At 41.9% G+C, this 20,936-nt stretch overlaps 1 protein-coding gene and 1 long non-coding RNA gene across 2 annotated transcripts in view; one reads left to right on the forward strand and one right to left on the reverse strand.

The window, feature by feature from the left end:
• LOC148110360 (uncharacterized) overlaps positions 1-19,337 on the reverse strand; it is a 104,288-nt gene extending 84,951 nt beyond the window's left edge. Inside the window, exons 1-2 of the long non-coding RNA XR_015723891.1 lie at positions 19,084-19,337; positions 10,494-10,573 (exon numbers count right to left, since the gene is read on the reverse strand). This is a non-coding gene — a long non-coding RNA (uncharacterized LOC148110360). The remainder of the gene's footprint in view (positions 1-10,493; positions 10,574-19,083) is intronic.
• Positions 1-20,936, forward strand: part of WNT2 (Wnt family member 2) — a 46,077-nt gene that overhangs the window by 897 nt on the left and 24,244 nt on the right. Inside the window, exons 2-3 of the mRNA XM_045792781.2 lie at positions 1,986-2,212; positions 7,339-7,616. Of these exons, the coding sequence (XP_045648737.2) occupies positions 1,986-2,212; positions 7,339-7,616 (505 nt within the window). The remainder of the gene's footprint in view (positions 1-1,985; positions 2,213-7,338; positions 7,617-20,936) is intronic.

A 20,936-nucleotide genomic window follows, 5' to 3' on the forward strand; every position in this document is an offset into this window, starting at 1 on the left:
CTTCCCGGTGGTGCTTCTCCGCGGCCACGGCTATCGAAATTCCTCTGCTGTCCTCTCCTACCGCCTCAGCCTCAGCCCCTTTGCTTTTCCACAGAAGACCGTTCCAGCTTTGACAACTCCAACCCCCCCCCCCCCCAGTCTCCCTCAAATGAGAGCTCGGATGTTTGGTTGATTTGGATCCAGACGAGCGACAGCAAAATCAGCCAATTTCTTATCCCGTTGAAAGACATGATAGCCGGTCTCTAGCTCTGTAGCACAGGCGTGTGTGTGCGTGCGTGTGTGTGCGTGTGTGTATGAAAATTCACCTTGAAAACTACAACCGTCCCCCGCCCCTCAAACTGCCTAGATAAACCGACGGGCCAATTCTGGCAGTTAAGAGCTTCACAACGCAAAGCGTATGATTTTGCATTATTTCCCGTCCTTCCACATTCCTAATGCTTCACCCCGTGGAGCGGAAGGACCTCTTGCTGCCTCCAGGTAGAGATTACCACCTTAACAAGAAGATCCAGCCCCAGGGGGCTCTAAGATGCTACTCTGTTCAAATCACAATCACCCCAAAGAGTAACTTCGCTGTCCTTTGTATGCTGGTCTGCGATTTATTTTGCATAGTGAAGGAGTGGCAGAATGTTGAAATGTAACAGGTCTTAGCGTGGTTAAAAGTTCCAAAGGGAGATTCTCTCTCCACTCTGTCTCCCTTCCTTCTGATCTTGAAAAGAGGTGGAGTTGTAAGCTCTGTAATGTCCTTGAACCTGCAAGTTTCCGAACAGATACTAAAATACTGATTCAGAAAGACCAGTTATGGTGGGCTCTTTATATATATATACACACAAAAGAATCTGGCAAAAGTAAGGAGTCTCAGCCAAATTAAAGACTAGAACAGGGAACTTTAGGAAGACCCTGGAGCTCTTCAAAGGAGCAAGGCAAAGCGATGATGGGAAGAAGGGTTCAATTCCTTCCTAAGCCGCTTTGAACAGGAAGGCGTTTAGCCTTGACATTGCTGACACAGGATCAAAGATTGATTTATCAGAGTGACCATTTTTCAATAAAATGACTATTTCTGTTTCCATGGGTGTATAAACATTATTTATTGCCCAGGCTTTTTGTCACATTGTCTCTCAGCTGTCACTTAAATATATTTTTTGGAAGTCACAGCTGTAACGATTTTATGATCATATAAAATAATGAAAATACAAGAAAAAGACATTCTCCTTGTTTGATCGCTTCAAAAGACACCTATGGCAGCTTGGGTTATATAAAAGGTACCTTTCTAAACATTTCACAACTAATAGAGAACATCTGGGTAGAGATGATGATGTAATTTTTTGTTAAAGTTTCTTTTCAAAAGTACTTTATGGAGCTATAACACTGTTTGATTCTTCCAAACATTTAGTGTCCTTAATAACAATAGAAAGAATTTTTTTTCCCCAAAGCTTCTCTATAAAAGCCAAAGAGAGCTGGAAAAATGGAAATATTTAAAGGAGTTTTTGGTAAGGAAAGAAGGGCATGTCTGTGCAGAGATAACACCAGCAGGTGTTGATTAGACAGATACAGACAGTTTCTAAAGACACTTAAACATTAGGTCAAATAAATGGGAGCAAGCTGCTTCTAAAGGTTGACTTCCCCCAAGAGCAAAGCCCAGACATACTGTGTTGGAGATCAGAGCCTTCTGGGGAAAAGTCTTTGAAGCCTTCTTCCCCAAACACATTGCCCCTCTCCCTCACTCTTGACCTTGACTCTTTCACCCCAGCCAGAGCATCATCAGGTGGCCCTGGCTTCCTGTCCAAGACACACAGTCATTGCTTCATTTTGGGGTGGCTTCTACCAGATCATTCCCATGCCTGCTGTGCTGCTTCTTGCTTTCCAATATCTGCAAAAGGATAAAGAATTCCAATTTGAACCCTGCTCTGAGTTCTTTAGTTTCCCGGGGAACACAGCACCAGCCCTAGCCCTTCATGGTGTTTCACCTCCGTTTTGATCCTTTTCAGGTACATGAGAGCCACAGGTGGCTCCTCCAGGGTGATGTGTGACAACGTGCCAGGCCTGGTGAGCCGCCAGCGGCAGCTGTGCCACCGGCACCCGGACGTGATGCGGGCCATTGGCCTGGGCGTGGCCGAGTGGACAGCGGAGTGCCAGCACCAGTTCCGCCAGCACCGCTGGAACTGCAACACGCTGGACCGGGATCACGGCCTCTTTGGCAGGGTCCTGCTCCGAAGTAAGTCCCTGCCTCCGTGGAGCTCCACAGGCTGTCCCCTGACTTGGTCTTCAGAGACCCTGCTCATCTTCTCTTGCACTGTATTAGTCAGAAGCTTCTTCTATTGGGTGGCATTGTCCCTGTTTTGCAGATGACAACTTAGAGAGATCAAGGAACTCGCCTCAAGTTTTGAAGGAGGCCGGGCGTGGTATAGGAGCACTGTCTCCTGGCTCTGTGCTCTGTCCATCCATGTCCTGTCACAACCTTGCCTGTCCCTCCAGGATCAGAGTTTGTCTTCAGGAGAAAGGAGGAAGCAGTCACAGGGCTCTCTTGACTTTTTTATTCTTTCTGGGACTTGAATCTTCCAGAAGATTTAAGCAGATCAGGATGGGATACTCAAATCTTTTACTGACCAAAAAGTATTTAAAAAACAAAACAAAAAACTGTGTGTTTATTAAGAAGCAGAGACAAATCTCTGCTCAGCACCTTTCACCTCCCAGCTACTTGGGTCACTCTGTGTCTAAATTCAACATTTTCTTTCCCCAGTAGATTGTAAATTCTGCAAGGTAGGGACTGGCCTCTCTTCTTCGCACTCTTGTGGTGCCTTCTGGGGCAGGCATCATTCACTCAGCGACAGGGTGAATGAATGGATGAACTCGTAGGGAGCACCTGCTGCTTTTCAGGCACATTTTAGGAAGAAGAATATTTATGGAGGATTTGGGTCAGAACCATGAACGCATAGTTTTCAAATATGTATGTTTGTTTTGTTTCTGTTTTACTTAGAAGGAGCATTAAACACTATCTAATTACATAATAAATTTCTTAAAAGTTCCAAATATGGGAAGTAGCTGGTATACAATCAGAGCAAATTAACTGAAAATCAGATTTCATTGTCAAAAATACCCATCCCTTAACCTGGCATTATTAGCATTCTTCAAGAAGTAGCATGGCCCATTTGCTATTAGGAAATCTGAGTGAAAACACAACAGTTTATGTGTGAACCCCAGAAACAGGAAACGACACTTGTTTTTGCCCCCCCCCCCCAATTCCTAAGAAAATCGTCCAGGCTGTACACTTGGTAATGCTTAACAGAGGGTGTTTCTATCATGTAATCATCACAGCCCTAGGGTTTTATGAGGCCAAATGCATAACTGAATGTCTCTAAAATCCCCCAAGGGTGTAGTGCTCTCACTCAGTGTATCCCTAAAGTTAATTTACTGCAATTTTATTCTCTAGTTTAAGAACTATATTCTCGCGCATTCCTTTTGGAGTTTCAATATGACATCGCAAATTTTTGAAAGGTTAATAGTAAATTTCAGCTACATGGAATTTTAAGACTTCACCTAGATTAGCTCACCAGTGAATCAATTAAAGTGCTGGACCTTGTCAGAGACAGTTTACAAATATCTAACACAAGTGATCTTTGGGCATGTTGTAGACAGGCTCTCAGGATTTAAGGCTGTATGAGGACTTTCCTTTCCAAAGTACTCACAATCATTTTCAATCACTACAAATTCAATACCCTTCTCATGTACAAAATGTCCACCTCCAAATTCTGTCTGTAAAAATCCATTCAGATGTCTCCATATTGAAGAAAAACCTTTAGATCACCAATCAAAGTAAGCAATGTTGCCCATGGAACCTAAAGATAGCATGTCTAGCAAAGCTGGAAATTCATTTGTAAAATCCCTTAATCTTGGCTGTAGGGTTGCTGAGAGGGAAGAGGTTAGAACTGGAGGAAGAGGTACTAGCTCGACTTAGTGTCAGACCTCAGGTAAATAAGGGAGTCTAAGCTATACTTCCTTCGGAGTTCTTTCAGATGAAGCTGAAAGCTTTGCCAAAGTACTCAAAACTGAAAAGACTCATGCTCCACAATTTCTTTCCATTCTTCACAGAAGGCCAGGTTTCTTCCTAGACATTTATATAAACTCCTATGACTGTCAGTGATGATTTTGTGTTGGTTATGGGAGGGTGGAATCTGGCCTAAAGTAGTTTATCCTGGATATAATCAAGAAATTCCAATGAAGCTATCCAAAGATTTTTACAATTAATTGCTTGGAGGGAAATTCACATCTTAAGTTGTGAAGGTCTCTTTTAGAAACCTAAATGTCCTTATAGATGCATAGGAAAGGCAAAGGCCAACACCATTGATGGGGAGAACATGAAAGTTATAACATATCCCATGGTCATAGAGAAAAGAAGGACATTTACTTGCCTCTTTTGCTTCAGAGAGCTAGAGGAGGACAGAACAATTTCTGGAAACATTTGTAATTCATTCATTCCACCGACTGTCACTAGCCATAGGCAGTAAGAACAAAGTAGTAAGCCCAAAAGTATTCCTGCAAGAATACACCTCCAGAATTCTAGAATAAGCCTTAAAAAACAAAAAGGTGAGTAGGTCTCACCCTTGTAAATGTATTAAAAGAAAAAGGGGAAAAAAAAAAAGCGCCAGCATTTAAAGAGAGAGCTGAATGACACGTAACTTTCCAGAATGTAGAGCTTCTAGTGTTTTGCCCTCCCAGGTAACCATCCCCCGCCCACACCCCCAAATGATGTCTATGCACTTAGTAGACATTTCTTGACTTATCTCAACCCCCAAATGATTTTTTTAAAGATTTTATTTTTTTATTTGTCAGAGAGAGAGAGAGCACAAGTATAGGAAGCAAGAAGGGAGAACCAGGATCCCTGCTGAGCAGGGAGCCCGATGCGGGGCTCAATCCCAGGGTCCTGGGATCATGACCTGAGCTGAAGGCAAACGCTTAACTGCCTGAGCCACACAGGCATCCCTCTCAACCCCAAATCAGTGAAACTTCAACCACATCAGGAAGTTAAGTACCACCATTTAGATTTGGATTTTGTTTCATATTGTGATGGCTTTAAAAAGAATCAGTTTTTCTAAGAGGCCCAAGATCAAAATTTGTTTTGTTACAAAGCCAACTCTTGAAATGTGCTACTATTTCACACATAGCATTTTAGTGATTCATCTAAGACACTTAACTGAAAACATCTTAAGGCCGTATCTACATGATACCAAAACATCTGGAGGTAAAATGAAAAGTCAGTCAATGTGCTAAGTTTTGTATTTAAATATATAGACATCTAGTTCTTTAGTAATGTGTTTGAATAATAAATGAGAATATTTAGAAAGGTGATGTTTTTGCTCTGGTAATTACTTCGGAAACACAGATTTCCAGTGATTTTTCTTCCTTCTTTCAGCCAACAAGTGAATGTCATTGTTTGCGAGTTATGCCAGGACGAGTTCTGCACCCAGGCAATTGACTCCTCTACTGCTTTCAAAATCCCGTCTGGTCACTGACATTCACCTTCCGTACCTTTCCCCTAAAAGACTACCTCATAAAATTGCTCTTCTTTCTCCTTAAAAAATAAGACTAGTGTTAAATACATGAAGCATTTGGAATCTCCCCCCTCCGTGGCATCTCTAAATGTAGGCACTACACTCCAAATACAAAGCCAGGCATTAGCGGATCAAGGGGGTAGCTATGGACAAGGCATTTTCCTAAACTATAAAATGGGTGTCATAAAAATTTTATATATCTGAAAGCCACTACCTGAGATTAAGCCACATTAGTATCTATTAATCACCCTCTTTTACAAAACATCTCAATTCACTTAGAAAATCTATGATCCTTGTAATATAACCTGGGACTCTTTAGAACAGCTCTGTGACCATCACATTTCTCCCTGGAGAGTGCTGCCTGCTACCTATGGCAAATATTCATGTAATTGATTTTACCTAAATACAGGGCATGATGGATTCCTTTTTTGATGGTTAGAGGTTTCAGGGGAGATATTTTTTGAAGGCTGAGGTAAGTGCCATTTAATATGGTGTAGATATGTTTTCCTGATTTTTAATAATGAGACTAGCAGAGCAAATATTGCAAGGGACATATAATAAATTTTAGCACTGAATGACAAACGGAAACAAGCAGGGCTTCAAGGCGAGAAGGTGGTTTGTTCTCCCAGCTGCGTGGTTCAAAAAGTCACACTCGTCTTGACATACTGAATCACTGCACGGCCCTCCATTCTCTGCCTTGCATTGGCATTAGATTGTTGAGCTTCTATTTTGATTGTTAATATATTTGCTGCAGCACCCATTAATAAAAAGGCATGCTAATAACAATGAAATACAGCTCCACTTGAAAAATGAGGTGCACACAGACCCTAAAGAGCCTTATATCTGTCACTATACCACAACACCGTGTTATGAGTTACTACAGATTATTAAAATAATTTAATGTAGTTATTGCACTGAAATATGTACCTTTCAGCCTGTAAGGGAAAGTAGCCTGTGGTCTAATAAAGAACAATTCTAAGAAAGCACCCCAAAGGGTTCTTGCCCAAGTCTAATTATAGGCGGTAAATTTGTTTCCTTCCAGAAAAACCAAAGAAAAGCTTTTCACTGTCTTTTACCCAATACCAGTGATTAGTGCAGGTGTTCCAGAAGAAAGTAAATTCACCTTAATAGTCAGACATAGTATGTAACTCAAGGATATTGCATATTGCCTTCAACAATCTCTCAATTACTCGTGAAAGTTGATGCCGAGCCAGAGCTCCCCGGTGTGAACGCACAGAGCTGGCTCCTGCCTGAGTTCTCTTCCCCGCCTCAGCCCCTAGGTGTCTTTGAATTCAATCTTTCGGCCTCGGCTGTTTATGTGACAAGAGTGTCCTCACTGAGGCCTGCAAGCTTGGAAGGGTTTTTCAAGGAGAGCTGCGGTAGCACAAATACCAAACTATTTTGTGCAATGACAGAATGGTAGAACTCAGACTCTGTTGCAAATGCAAGGAGGGCCTCAGAGGCCATACTCCTCTCCTCTAGGACAGGAGGTTAACAGAAAGCCAGGAGTGGGTGAGACAGGCTTTTGCTGCATTTTCTTTTATACGTTTAACTGACTTAAGGATGGTTGTCACACAGATGCCTAACCTGACAAAAGCTTTTATGATATGGAAACCATTCCTATTAAAAAGCAAGCCCTGGCTCTAGAAGAGAATCCTTCAAGAACACCAGAACCTTCTTGCCCCTTGGCGAAGTACGCCAAGGGCGGAGCGAGCGGTCAACAGCTCTAGGGTGAAAGCTGTTCAGAGCTAGTGATTCCAGACCACGTTTAAGGAAAGCATTTCTGTTGCAGGTAGTCGGGAATCTGCCTTTGTTTACGCCGTCTCCTCAGCTGGAGTTGTGTTTGCCATCACCAGGGCCTGTAGCCAAGGAGAACTAAAATCCTGTTCCTGTGATCCAAAGAAGAAGGGAACCGCCAAGGACAGCAAGGGCAATTTCGACTGGGGTGGCTGCAGTGATAACATTGACTATGGGATCAAATTTGCCCGAGCCTTTGTGGATGCCAAGGAGAGGAAGGGAAAGGATGCCAGAGCCCTGATGAACCTTCACAACAACAGAGCCGGCAGGAAGGTACGGACGCAGTGGTACTCATGTTACAGACTGCATGACTGTATAAATCACTTAAGCCAAGCTTATCTTTACCTTTCCTAGAGTTGATCAAATGCTAGACAGTCACAACTTCCCACTGCCCTGCCCCACTCAACCCCCCCCCCCAGCCATAGATTCTAAAGAAAACCGTGGACTGCGTTGAAATGTCTCCACCCACACTCCACCTTCCTTCCCACAGCTGAGCCGGAGTCCACCCATTGCTTTTGGCATAGAGTCAAGTGTTTTATGGTCCCTCTGGATACTGTATCATCTAGACAGAAGATACAATCTGTGGGTGAGGATAGGGAATTATCCCACGTACCAATGGGAACTGAGTGCTTGTATCTGAGATGATCAAGACCCAGGGCGTCTTCTCTCAAACTCATCAGGAAAGCAACCCACCAGGCATGGCTTGTTGACTTCTAGATTTTTTAGAACCAGACCCAACTCTCATGCATAAAAGACACACCTTATAGTTTCTGGGACTGGATGAGTAAGGGACCAGGGGAAGACATGCCCCAAAGGGGTACTCTGGCCCCTTACTCACTAGTCCTGACTAACTTCCTGGGCCGTGGGGACCCAGCCATTATTCACCTCCTCACCCCCATTTGTTGGATGAGGCAATAGGCCCTAAGGTGCTCAAGGTCACAGGGAGAGTCAGTAGAAAAGTCAGTACTAGCAGTCAGGTTCAACTCGCAGCCCAGGGGTGCTTTGGCCCAGGATTAAACCATTTCAGAGCTAGTATTCAGATCTGTTGTTATGCCATTTCTTTCTGCATAGTGACAGGACCAGAATAACTAGAGAATCTGAACGCCGCACATTATCTCTGTGTAAAAAACATAAACTGGCTAATCAAATATTTGGTCAGAACCGTTCTAGAGTAATCGAATTGCCAATGAGAAGAGATAACCATAATTTGTCCTTTATCAACACAAAAAACAAAAATGTGCTTGCCATTAATATATAAAGAAAGATCAGCATAAAATTGAAAGGTCCCCAGGAGGGCTTTAATAAAAAAAAGAATTGAAAAGAATGCAGATCTGTTTGGATGAAAACCCGTTTACTAGGCTCATGGAAAGAACAAATCTCATTTAAAGGAAGTTGGAAGGAAAGTCTTGCTTAACACATGGAATAAAATGAGTGTGACCTGAGCTGTTTACAAATAGTACCTTTCTTGAACTTTAAAAATCAGCATTCCTTATTTTCATGAATTTATGAACCTACAGTGACTACTGCCAAGAATATAGACTATGGTTGTGTAATCCTACAACTATTGGTAATTACTGTTTGTGCAATGGTTTAGATTTTTAAAAATCTACATTGACCTTTGTTTTGACATTGATACCACATGTATAAGTTACAAAATGTGTTGTCTTTGATAGGAGCGTGCTGCTTAATTATTCAAGCAGGGTGTCTAGTTAGATCTAGAAGACTATTTGTAAAGGTGAAGGCATATGGTCGTAGGCTGTAACCAAAAGAATGTCGATTTATCAAAAGAAATGTTAATTTTGCTTAATAGGCCATTAGGTTTTGAATGTTTCACCTCTTCAAGACAATAGATCTTAGCTTTTATATTGTAGGCCCTGATTTAACATGACTTTTAATATAAATCACATGATTCTTCACTGTGTAGAGGTGAACAGCTGTCAGGCCTCAGATATTCTCCTGCCTAGTCTGCAAAACTTAGGAGGCTACTTTTGATTGGAATAAAAGTGCACACACTGACTTTTTAAAATGTGGCTTTAATTAATGGTGGGTGGGCAGACTTTTTCAAGGAGATGCATGATGTCAGTGAATATGAACTTTAATGAGAGTAAATGTATTGAGATAAACATGCGTCTCTAATTCTCTTCGTGCGGTCATTAGACCCCCAGTCTCTGCTCCCCCTTCCTACCAGCAGAAGGTCTGTGGAATCAAAATGAGAACAGGCTGGGCTTGTGTTTGAAGGCAGGCCTCTTGAGCTAAGCCTCCAAATGGCCTGGCTCTAGAAAGCCCCAGCCTCCCAGATCAGAGAGCACTGTCCGTTTCTTCCTATTTTCTTCTTTGTATTTTTCGGTGTTTCCCAGATTGTCCAATATGAACATCTTCTACTTTTTAAAATGCGGGCTGGGGGACCAATACATTTTATTTAAAAGAAAAACATGGATTCCAAGATCATGTTTAGCTGACACTACAAAGTGAATTCAACACTACCGTTCACAATGGGCCTTAATTTTCCCCTAATATTTGAACAGTTTAATTCTTTATTCCAGCAGCTGGTTAGAGCACCCTCATGTGTCTCTGTACTGTAATATCATTTCAGAGCCTCTATGCTGTTTATCACAGCCTCGAAATTTGTAATAATCATTTTTTTCCTTCATGTATACTTGAAAATTCATCCTTGATTGAGTCTAATTTTCCACATCTAAATTAGATTACTGTTAAGTTCCAAAAAACATAAATCTACCTTCTTCAAAACCAACATTCTATCAAGAAGGAAATTCCAGTTTCTCTCAACAGTTTTTTTTTAAGTCTAAAGATGCCATGCCATGAAAAGCTCTACGTTATATTTTAAGATATACAAATTACAAGATATCCACCATTTGTTCCCTTTCATAAGCTTGAAAATGGCTTTAACATTAGTCTTCTCTTTAGAAATAGTCACAAGTAATCACAATTGGTTGACATGATCACAGCTTCTTCGACCTTTTTCTAAGAGACTCTTTTCTAAGAGAATCAAAATAATCTATGTATTCAATCAAATACTGCCCTCCAATCACTAGAAATGTGCGTGATAAGAATTCCATAAACACTCTTTCCCCTGAAGTTCTCTTACTATAGTGAAAATACAAAGAATATGGGATTTAAAATCAGACCCACCTTGGTTTTAATCTTCCAACACCAGGGGCTTTGCTCACTGAAATTCCGTTTTTCTCCTGTAAAAGGCTTTTTCCGTGGTGCTGTGGGAAGAGAAGAATAAGGCAAATAGCACAGAACCTCACATGCACTGGTGCTCAATGAAAGTTCATTCCTTTCTCTTTAGTGAAGCGCAGGTCATCCGTGACTTTACTAACAGAGCTGGACACAAACCCAGTAGGAACTATTACTTAGGATTCAGTCTGATGGTCCCAGGTATGCACAGACTCATCTTGGAGCAGTTAGACACACTAATAAACAGGCATGTAATATTTTCTAGTTTACAAAACGCTATCCCACATTTTGCAATTTGATCTTCCAAGAAACCCTGGAGGTTATAAACCAGCATGAGTATTGCTACTTTTCCGATGGCACGCTGAGGACTCGGCTTACTAAAGAGTCACACAGTCGTGACACACTGGGCTCAGGGTGCAAACCCAGCAGTGCTCACCCTTCTGTGCTCATGGACCTTCCATGGGGTCTCTGTTGAGCATTTCTGAGAAAAACACAGTGTTTCTGTACTTTAAAAAGAGTAGCAGTTGCCCTTAGAAGGTAGTTTAATGATGATGTTTTCCCCTTTGTGTAGGTCTTTCTTTCAAAGCACCCTGTGATGAAATTGTATTACTTTTTAACAACAGGGGGACCGTTGTTTTAAAAGCCAGAAACATTAACTTCTGGTCAGGTCACTGTGAGTGTGCCTGAAGCAACTTAACCTCTATTTGGTGGATTCAGAAAATTCCAGCTAATGGCGCTGCTGCTGCTTGGAGAGTCCTGTGTGCGACGGGACTAAATTTAGGTCGACAGATAATTAAAGCGTTACTCGGGGAAAGGCACAGTTTGGGGCACTAAGTCTTAGGTAGAAAAGCATAAGACGAAGAGGCTCCTGACCACAAGAAACAGTCGCCCGGCACGCTCTAGGCTGCCGGTATTGACAGAAAAATCCGCCACAGGGCCAGCTCGCTGAGGAGAGAAAGGTTGTGTCACAACAGAACTGGGTGTTGGAGCTGGAGATAAAGATTTCCCATGATTGAGATAGGGAACATTCTTTCCAGGACGAAGAAACTGCAAGGCCAAGAAAGACACTGGAGCAGAAAGAACATCAAAGTTGAGGAATGACGAGGGCCCTAGGGTGGAGTTCATAACTGAGACTTAATAGGGGCTGAGGCTGCAAACTGGAGTCTGCCAGATCTCAGCCTCGAGTGCGCGCGCAGAGATCTGGATGTAGCTGGGGAGCAACAGGAAGGTGCTGAACAATGGGGGAGAAATTAAATATTTAAGTTCCATTCTTATGCATTCATCATTCCTCTGGAGTCCCCTTTGAAAGAGTGATAGATTTCAAAGTTCAGGTGTTCTATAATGTGTTTGAATTAATGCCTCAAATAGAGTAGGAAAATTATAAGAAATGTTTACTTCCCTGAGTTTTATTTTCAGGCTTAAATATACAGACAAGGGCTGATGTATATATTACACTTACTGATGTATACTAACAAAAAGTTAGCTTATAGCAACTGTGTTGAAATTTATATTTTTAACATAATGCTTACATTACTATTAGCTACCTCATTCATTAGGGGTTCTTAGCTATTGAAGGCATCCTGACCGAGGCAGTATGGAGACTGGGGCTCTAGGATCAGAATATTGGCTCTAATACTTGAGCGTGACTTTAGACAGCTTACCCAAAGAGGATTGCCACATTAAATAAAATGTATACACCAGGTTTTAAGCAGGTCTAAAAGGCAGATACCATTGCTGTTCATATTTTGCATATGAAGAGACTAAGGTCTAATAGGGTGGCTGGAATTAGCAAACAAATTGAATTTACTTGCTAGCTGAAATCATCTGAAATTCAGACTTAACTTGGCATCCTGTATTTTATATGGGAGAAGTTTGGAGGGTCAAGGGATTCAGAGTTTCTAGTTCCACGCCCTGCCCAAACCAGGGCTACTCAAGGTCACTGCCGTGGAGCACCGGAGCCTGCCCTGAGCTTGGCCCACTGGGGCACTGGGGGACAAAGCAGATACTTCTGTCTATAGGAAACGTGTCCAGAGTCCAACAGAAATGGATATTTTCCAAGACATAAGCACAGACTTATTACAGGCGAGTAATCTTGGACCTAATAAAAACTTCCAAGATGCCCCTTAAGATAAATAATTATTAATGGTTCTGAACCAAGAGAACTGGGCATTATTAAAAAGAAATCACATTCTCAAAAAGTAAGGAGTATCAATAGAAAATGATCAAATCGAACTGAACTACAGAGCCAGGTTGCTTTAACCTCCTATTCATCTACCCCTCCTTTAAATAATGTTGAGCATCCTTAGGAGGCACAAATCTCACTTCATAGGTACCTGTTTTCTAATTGGTCTCCTTAGTTCATAGAATTAAACGCATTTTGCAAAGGTAGATTGGTTCTGCCAACCTCACCCCTGTCTTGCACCTAAACATAGTATGTGCTTCGTACTATAGATCTTTATAGAGCATATGAATCAAAAACTAACCAGAATCAAAGTCCCAAAACAGAGAATAACTTTTAACAAAATTGTTACAGTTCCCCGTAAAATTCTATTATTCATAGAAAATGTTTTTAGACTGGCCTCCTTAGTCATAAGAATTATTATATGTATGGTTAGTCAACGGTAATGTTCTTGAATTCCACAAATATAAATTCCACACCTTATATTTCCTAGCTAAGCCCACCCGCAGGCACAGTTTTTGAAGAATGACAGTGCTCGAGAAATCACAATGTCTCATTTAAGTTAATAAATGATTGTATCCGCAAATCAGCTGCACAGGTGGCTAATAAATGTCCCTTGTTTCCCTAGTTCCAGAGCTAGTATGTTTGAAAAACAGAAGTTGGTCTGATTCAGGAGCTCTTATCTTAGAGATGTGGACCTGTCAAAAGGACTCAATTGTTAATAAATGTACTTGGCTTTAAGCCAGCATCTGAAAATTAAATAGGTTTTTAATGTGTGTTTCCCTCAGGAAAACTGATATAAGACCAGAAATATATTAGTTGCTTTGTGGCATAGACTCAACTTAAAAAGTGAAGTACTAACACTCCTTTGAATGCCCACATTCAATTAAGTAATTTAGTTAAAACATAGCATATAGGGACCTAAAATAAATTCTAAACTGAATTTCTAAGGCAAGGTCAATAGTCAAGTTGGCATCCATTTCACAGAGTATAAGGTGGATTGCCCTTATTCTGATAGGAAGAGCTGTCCTGTAAAGAAGTCTTACAAAGACACCCTGGGGTTGCTCGGACTCCATTTTCAGCAAAGCTGACTTAAACCAAAATTTTGTTCTCCTTGGGAGAAGTTTTACTAACTGACAAATAATTCCTTGTAGAGTATAATTAGATACACAAACACTACATGTAAAAACTTTCATAAAACTCACTGAACCCAGAGAACATGAAGCCCTGGGGGGTGGAGTATGACAAACGCTGGTAGAGTGATTTGAGGTGTAGCCTTGCTGCCAGTCACGTTTGGGTTACATCCTGTCTCAGCCACACTGCCTGTGGGACCTAGGGCAAGCCCCTCAGCTTCTAGGTATCTCAATATCCTCATCTGTGAAATGGGGATAAAAATAGTAAATACCTTATATGTTTGTGTGGCTTATATAAGACAGTGAATATGGCGTGCTTGGGTGGGTTAAGTGAGTGACATAAAGTGCTTAGTGTGGCCTGACGCATAGTAAGACCCTCATGAATGTTATGCTTCATTATTATGCTCTGACAGTAAGTGGGTGATAAATATAAAATAGAGTTGTTCTACCTCAATGCATGCGTTATCTTCTTTAATAGCCCCCTTTTCTTTTTTTAACATTCAAACTTTTGTCTCTTTGGGATAGAATGCTAATATGTAGAAGTTTCTTAAATCCTAAGTCTAGAAAATAGCCTCTGCAGACCAAAGACTTAAAATACTCAAAATTAGAGATTTAAGGGCCACATAAAGAATCTGCTAAGTACGATTTTAGCACGGAACCAATTATGAGCCTATAGAAGATTTTTTGAGAAAAGTTATCTGGTAAGCTAAAAACGGTTTCCATGAGGCTGAATACCAAAAGAGTACTGCTGGCCTTAGGAATCATATTTATTATTATTTTTTAAGTAGTCATGTCAAATGAGCAAGTAAGTATTTATTCACTGGATGCCACAGAATTAAAATGAGAGGGGATTAAGTGAACAGTGAGGGGTGAAGGGTTGATGCCAACTGCACTGGCCAGTTTGGTGATATGAAAAGCCACAGGGCCATAAGAATGTGAGAGAAGAGGCAGGGAAGGCTGGAAATGGAATCTTGACAGCAACCGTGAAGCAGCAGCCACTAAGAATCAAAGAAGGAAACAGAAGAGACCCTTTAGGAAAGATTTGAGACAAAAGAGAAAACAGGACCCATGTCATGGGTCTGTTTTTGGAAGAAGCTTTCAGCATCACACACTGAAAAGAGACAGCAAGCCGCTGCCAACAATTCTTTCTAGTGTTCTTTCTTCCTGCAGTGAAACAAGACTTGCCCAAACGAAAGCAAATTGAGCAGTGCAGAAATGTCTATGGAAGATGGGGAAGTTACTCCCCACCCCATCCCCACCCCACGGTCCTTCCAGACATTTGAGTGCAAACAGACTGAAGGCTGTGGACAGGATATATGGTATTTCACATCTTCCTCCCAAAACCTCATTAAAATTATAGCAATGGGATTAAAAGTGGTTGAAATCAACCATAAGGAGAATGGTCAAAGAAATGAGAGAGCCCAACAAATTTCTGGGAAGTGGGAAGTAAATGAAGAAATTGTACTGATAAAGAAGGATGAAGAAGCCACAGTCTAGTAGGAGAGTAAAAGCAGATAGAGGAAAGGAAAAAGCAGATGGGACAATAGCTACAGTGGGAACCAAGATGCTCAATTACTAATGAGCATTGGAGAGAAGCATGGGCCTAAAAACTGGGACTAACTGAAAAACCCAGAGATGGAACCCTCATCCACTCCCCTCCCCCCATGAGTGAAACTCCTGGAAGTCTGGCATAACCTCCCAGGCTTTCTGGAGCTAGAGTCTCCAGCATAACAGCCAGTGTCCTACCTACTCACCAGAAAGCAAACCCCTCTGGCCCACAAGCCCCACCCATATAACCAGCATTCCTAAATACCATTTTATGACTTCATTCTTAAATATAAAGAGACTGTCCAAGGATTACCTTATATTTAATTAAATTCAGCAGCAAGAGAGAAAAAGACCAAAAATGGTAGGAAAAATGACCCCAAGAAGAAAAAACAATAATTCAAGGATGAGAAGAGAATTTTTTAAAAGCCTAATTAATCTCCTCACAGATATTTCAGAAGATATTAACATCCATAAACTACAAGAACGGATGCTTTGAAAAAGTGACGTTGAGAGAGTAGGAAAGAGCTTGGAAGAGAAAGCCAAGAAACCTCCCAGAAATTCTGCATAACGAGAAGCCCAGAAAAACGCTATGGAGATTCCTCAGGAAACTAAGAATAGATCTCTCTACCATATGCTCTAGCTATTTCACGTCTGAGTATTTATCTGAAGAATACTAAAAGACTAATTTGAAAAGTTTCTGCATCCCATGTTCACTGCAGTATTATTTACAAAGCCAAGATATAGGAGCAGCTGAAGTGATCATCAGTGGATGAATGAATAAGTATGTGGTAGATATACACGGTGGAATACTACTCAGCCATAAAGAATGAAATCTTGCCATTTGTGACAACACAGATCTTAAGGATATTATGCGAAATGAAATAAGTCAGACTGAGAAAGACAAATACCATTTGATTTCATTCATATGTGGAATCTAAAAAAACAAAACGAACAAGAAAAGCAATACAAAAACAAACTCATAGATAGAGAACAGGTTGATGGTTACCAGAGGGGAAGGGGGTGGAGCAGCGGGTGAAATGGGTAAAAGGGATCAACTGTAGAATGGAGGGTAACTAGACTGTTGGTGGTGATCACTTTGTAATGTATACAGATGTCAAATTATAATGGAACTTGTATAATATTATATACCATTTTGCTTCAAACAAACAAATAGAAAAAAAGAAAAAGAAGAAGCCCAAAAGACAAGTGGAGTTTAAGGAGATCCATAAACAAACCCATCTTTCCCACTTGAATTTGAATCCAACCGAAAAATTGATAAAGGAAATGGATGGATAGAATAAAAATGTCTGTTGCTCTATTGAAAAGAAAGCTGCCCTGGAGGATGTAGATTCAAAGCTTCGAAGCACTTGCTAGCACTCCACGCCTGAATTGGACAGACTTACTCACCCTGTCACAGGCTGCACATTGGAGCCCCTGCAGGGAGCCCCTTGCTGGAGGGAAGGAACTGATCATAGCTCACCTTCTCCACAGGCTGGCAGATGCCAGACAAGAAGGAACCCAGACACATAACCCTGTCCTTCCTCTAAACTCACCAGTTGGACAAGTCACTTCTCCTCCCCTGGAGAGAAATGAGTAAGGGACTGGTGAGAGCTAGGAGTGTTACTTTAATGGAATTTCTTTCTCAAGAAGCCAGAAAGAAAGTATTAAAAATATAAGAGGGAAAATATAAAAGACATAAAGGATCAATTGAGAAGGCTCAGCAACTAATTAGAATGCCATGAAGAAACTGAAAAAATCGAAGGGAGAAAAATAATTAAGAGAATGTCTCTGTGCTGAAAGAGTCTCCAGATTGAAGGGGTCCACTGAGAGCTGAGGAGGTTTAATTTTTTTCTTAAAATCCTAAATATCATGCTGATATTTCAGAACACCTAGGATAAAGGAAAGTTTCTGGAGACTTCCATGTAGAAAAAAATACAAAGTGAAATGAAAACAAAAGTCACTTGCCAAAGAATCAGCTGGACATCAGACTTCCCATCTGCACCACCAGAAGCCAAAGCCTATGGAGCAACACCTTCACAGTTTTGAGGAAAAATTATTTTCAACCCAGAATTCTATAACCAGCCAAACTATTAGTCAAGTATGAAGGCTGAATAAAGACATTTTAGATGCACAAAAATTCAGATGACATATCCCCCATGCACCTTGAAGGAGTTAAGAAGTTGCTGCAAAGAGAAGGAATAAACCAAAAAGAGCGAACATGGCATCTAGCAGAGCAATGTGTCCAAACTGGGAGGATATGATGTTGGCTCTCAGCTGCGTAGCCAGTCCAGGTTGGAGGAAAGTGGAGGATCGTGGAGGCCTCAGGGATAGATGGAAGGGTGGTGAGGGTGCAAAACATCGGGTTATAGTAAATGCAGTTGGTAGCAAGGAAAATGGGAAAACCCCAAACTTCACTCCAAACACATTCTTCTTTGTCACAGAAGCTGTGATGCTGGATCAGAGATTATGATCCGCAGTCCTGGGATGGTCCTTACTTGCACAGCTAACAGACTACCTCTGTGTTGTTTTCCATTTTTAGAGTCAATGCCTAGACACATTGTGGGAGAACCTACAGTCACAGAATAGGACTTGAATGCCCTCATCTTTGTCCCTATAAAAGATCAAGCACCACTGATGGAGACTGGGAAGCAGAAGGGGAGGAGGGACTGCAGTGTCTTCATATGAGACAGCACCGGTGACTTTTGGAACTTTTGGAACAAGAACTGTTCAACTTTGGGCCTTGAAGTTGCCTAGATCACCAGAATTGTTGAGAGGCAGGGTTAGGAAAGGAAGGGCTGGGATAAATTCTCAACCGCTGTAAGAAGTCTCTTAGAAAATACCCTCTGTAGATTAGGTCAACAGTGACAGGCAGGGCTGCCACCTCCCGTTCGGCCAACCTGGCAACGCACCCTCCAGGGGGCTCGACTCACCTTGTGGTTACTAAGGATTTGTTTAGTTATTATGGCAGTTTTCTGGCAGAGGGCTCTTGGGATGCCTTTTCCTATTCCCAAAGTCAGGGGTCCCCTGGCACAGAACTCTTCCTACAGGCACGTAGGTAACCACCAGAAAGGCTACAAGCAGAATTCATTTTGAGTGACCACCTCTGGGGTTGTGCTGTGCGGTCAGAAGAAGGGGGAGAGAAGACAAGGGTACAACAGAAGGTTTCAGCTTTTCACCCTGATCCTTCCTGGACTATCTGATATTTTGAAACCATGGGCACATATTTCTTTCGTTAAAAATTCTGAAAGTAATCATTAAAAACAAACAAACACAATAATCCCAGACTGTCTGGCAGCCCCTGGGATGTCCCCAGGTCCTCCGCTTCGCTCACCCCTTCCTTTACCTGCCAGCAAGTCTGCGGCTGCTCACCTCCTGCCCTGTGGCCTGCATGGGAAGCCCAGCAGCCCCTCTCCCCTCACCTCCCCAGACCTCCGGGGACACGTCCCCTTGGGCAGGCCCCTCCACGGCAGCCTGGTCCTCTAAAAGCACTTGGCTTTTACTCCATCCCCGCCTTTGAGTCCCTCCAAAACAGCATGAGCACAAACCGTTGCTTGTAGCCGTTTCTTCCCGGATACGAGTATGTTTCGGAGACATAGGGTAGGGCACAAGTTCTAATTCAATAATCAGCTATCCCTGTTCCTAGAAATGTAATGCCGTTCCCTGCCACGCAGCATCTCACCTGCTCCAACCCGTCGGCCCCTCGGTGGGCTGGGACTCCTGGGGGCTGCAGCCCCTTCTTTCCTCCTCCAGGGCATTCCTGGCTTTGGACGCCATTTGGGATTTGGGCTTCTCCGCCTGGCCGCCTATTAGGAGCACCTGAGACGGGTAGTAGCGTCAGGCCGGGCCGCCGCCAGCCTCAGCTGTGACTTACTCCGCGGAGGGAGGGAGAGGCCGGTCTGGGGCCGGAAGCCAGACCCAGGTGATTTTAATGTGTAGCCGGAAGGAGACTCACTGCTCTGCTCTCTCCAGATGCCAGGCGACAATCCCCCAATCGCTGTTGTTTTACTCTGTTCCATACAGAGCTTGACTCTTTTATTTTTTAGTGAAAGTATAATTAACATACAATGTTCTATTAGCGTCAGGTGTACAACGTATCAATATCAGAGAGTTTGACTGTTTTTCCCTCTCTTCTCAGACCATGCAACCCCTCAGACTGCAGCCAGATTGTAGGAGAGCATGCTTTCCCTTCTTTCTCTGTGTCTACACCCATACACAGGCCTTTAAAAAGTGGACCATATCGTATATAGTGCTGTGCAATTTGTTTTTGCCACTTGGCTTCCTTTCATTCTGTCATACTGATCTACCTCAATTTTCAAAGTCCACATGATATTCCATTATTAAGCATATACCATAATTTGCTTGACTATTTTCCTATTGATGTCATTTGGGCTTTTTCCCCTAATTTTCGCTCTTGCTGAGTACACTGCATTGAACATCCATGTGGGCGTGTAGCCTTCAAAGTTGTGCAAATATTTCCAGAGTGGAATCACTGAGGTCAAAGGATACATATATTTAAAATTTTGACAGGTGTTGCAAAAATGCTCTCCATTTTTTAATGGTGTATCAATTTACTCTTCCACCGACAGTTTGTTAAAGTCTTCCTTCATTGGTACTCCCAACCAACACCTAGTATTATCAGCATTTTTACTATTTGTGAATCTGCTAGGCAAAAAACAATGTTGCATTCTTTTAGTTTGCATTTCTTGATACTTCTGAAGTTGAATATCTTTTTGTACTTTTGTTAGGACTTTATATTTTTTCTGTGAATTGCCTGTTGAATAGATTTTTTGATGACTATTAGTTTGGACGATGCAATATAGTCCCCCCTCCTCAATCTCTCTGCCTCTTTTATTCCATTATGCAGGCAATCTTATCTAGTCAATTTTTGACTTATTCAAAAGAATGGAGGGAAACAGTATGCATAATTCAAAATTTGAGAAAAGCACAATGAAATTTATATAAGATTTTAAATGTTTTTAGAAAGATCGCACATCTGGGAGTGAGAACTGGATTCACACCTTAGTTCTGCCTCCGTCTATCTGGGTAACTGGGGATTTTACTTTCCTCACTGAGCCCCGGTTTTCATAATTATAGAATGGGAATAATAACCTATTTTGCCTAATTGTGGTAATTAGATAATGCGTGTAAACCACCTGTCATGGAGCCTGTCACACAGTGCAGTACTGGATAAGTGGTTGTTATTGTTACGTGGTTATTATAACATTGGATCATAGGAATTTTTCTAAACTAGGAAGTTCCTAAACTCACCAGTCCCCTTCCTTATTCGTACGTTAGCATTAGCTACTCTCTAAATCATGCCACCTCGGCTTAGGTCCCCTTCCCTCTGCCTCTCTGATTGAGCAGGGGTTGTCCCCTTCATGGTTAAGAGTTTGAATGTCAAGTCTGCAAACCCAGAGGCAGACGGGTCCCCCGAGCTGTGATGGAGCCCCGAACAGGCTGTGTGTTAAGAGTGGGGCCTAGAGCTGTGAGCAAACCCAGCATCAGAGAAGGTCTCCCTTTCCCCCAAGGTTC

Source organism: Ursus americanus, chromosome 3 (assembly GCF_024610735.1).
Source record: "Ursus americanus isolate L20-20 chromosome 3, mUrsAme1.1.p, whole genome shotgun sequence".
NCBI lineage: Eukaryota > Metazoa > Chordata > Mammalia > Carnivora > Ursidae > Ursus > Ursus americanus.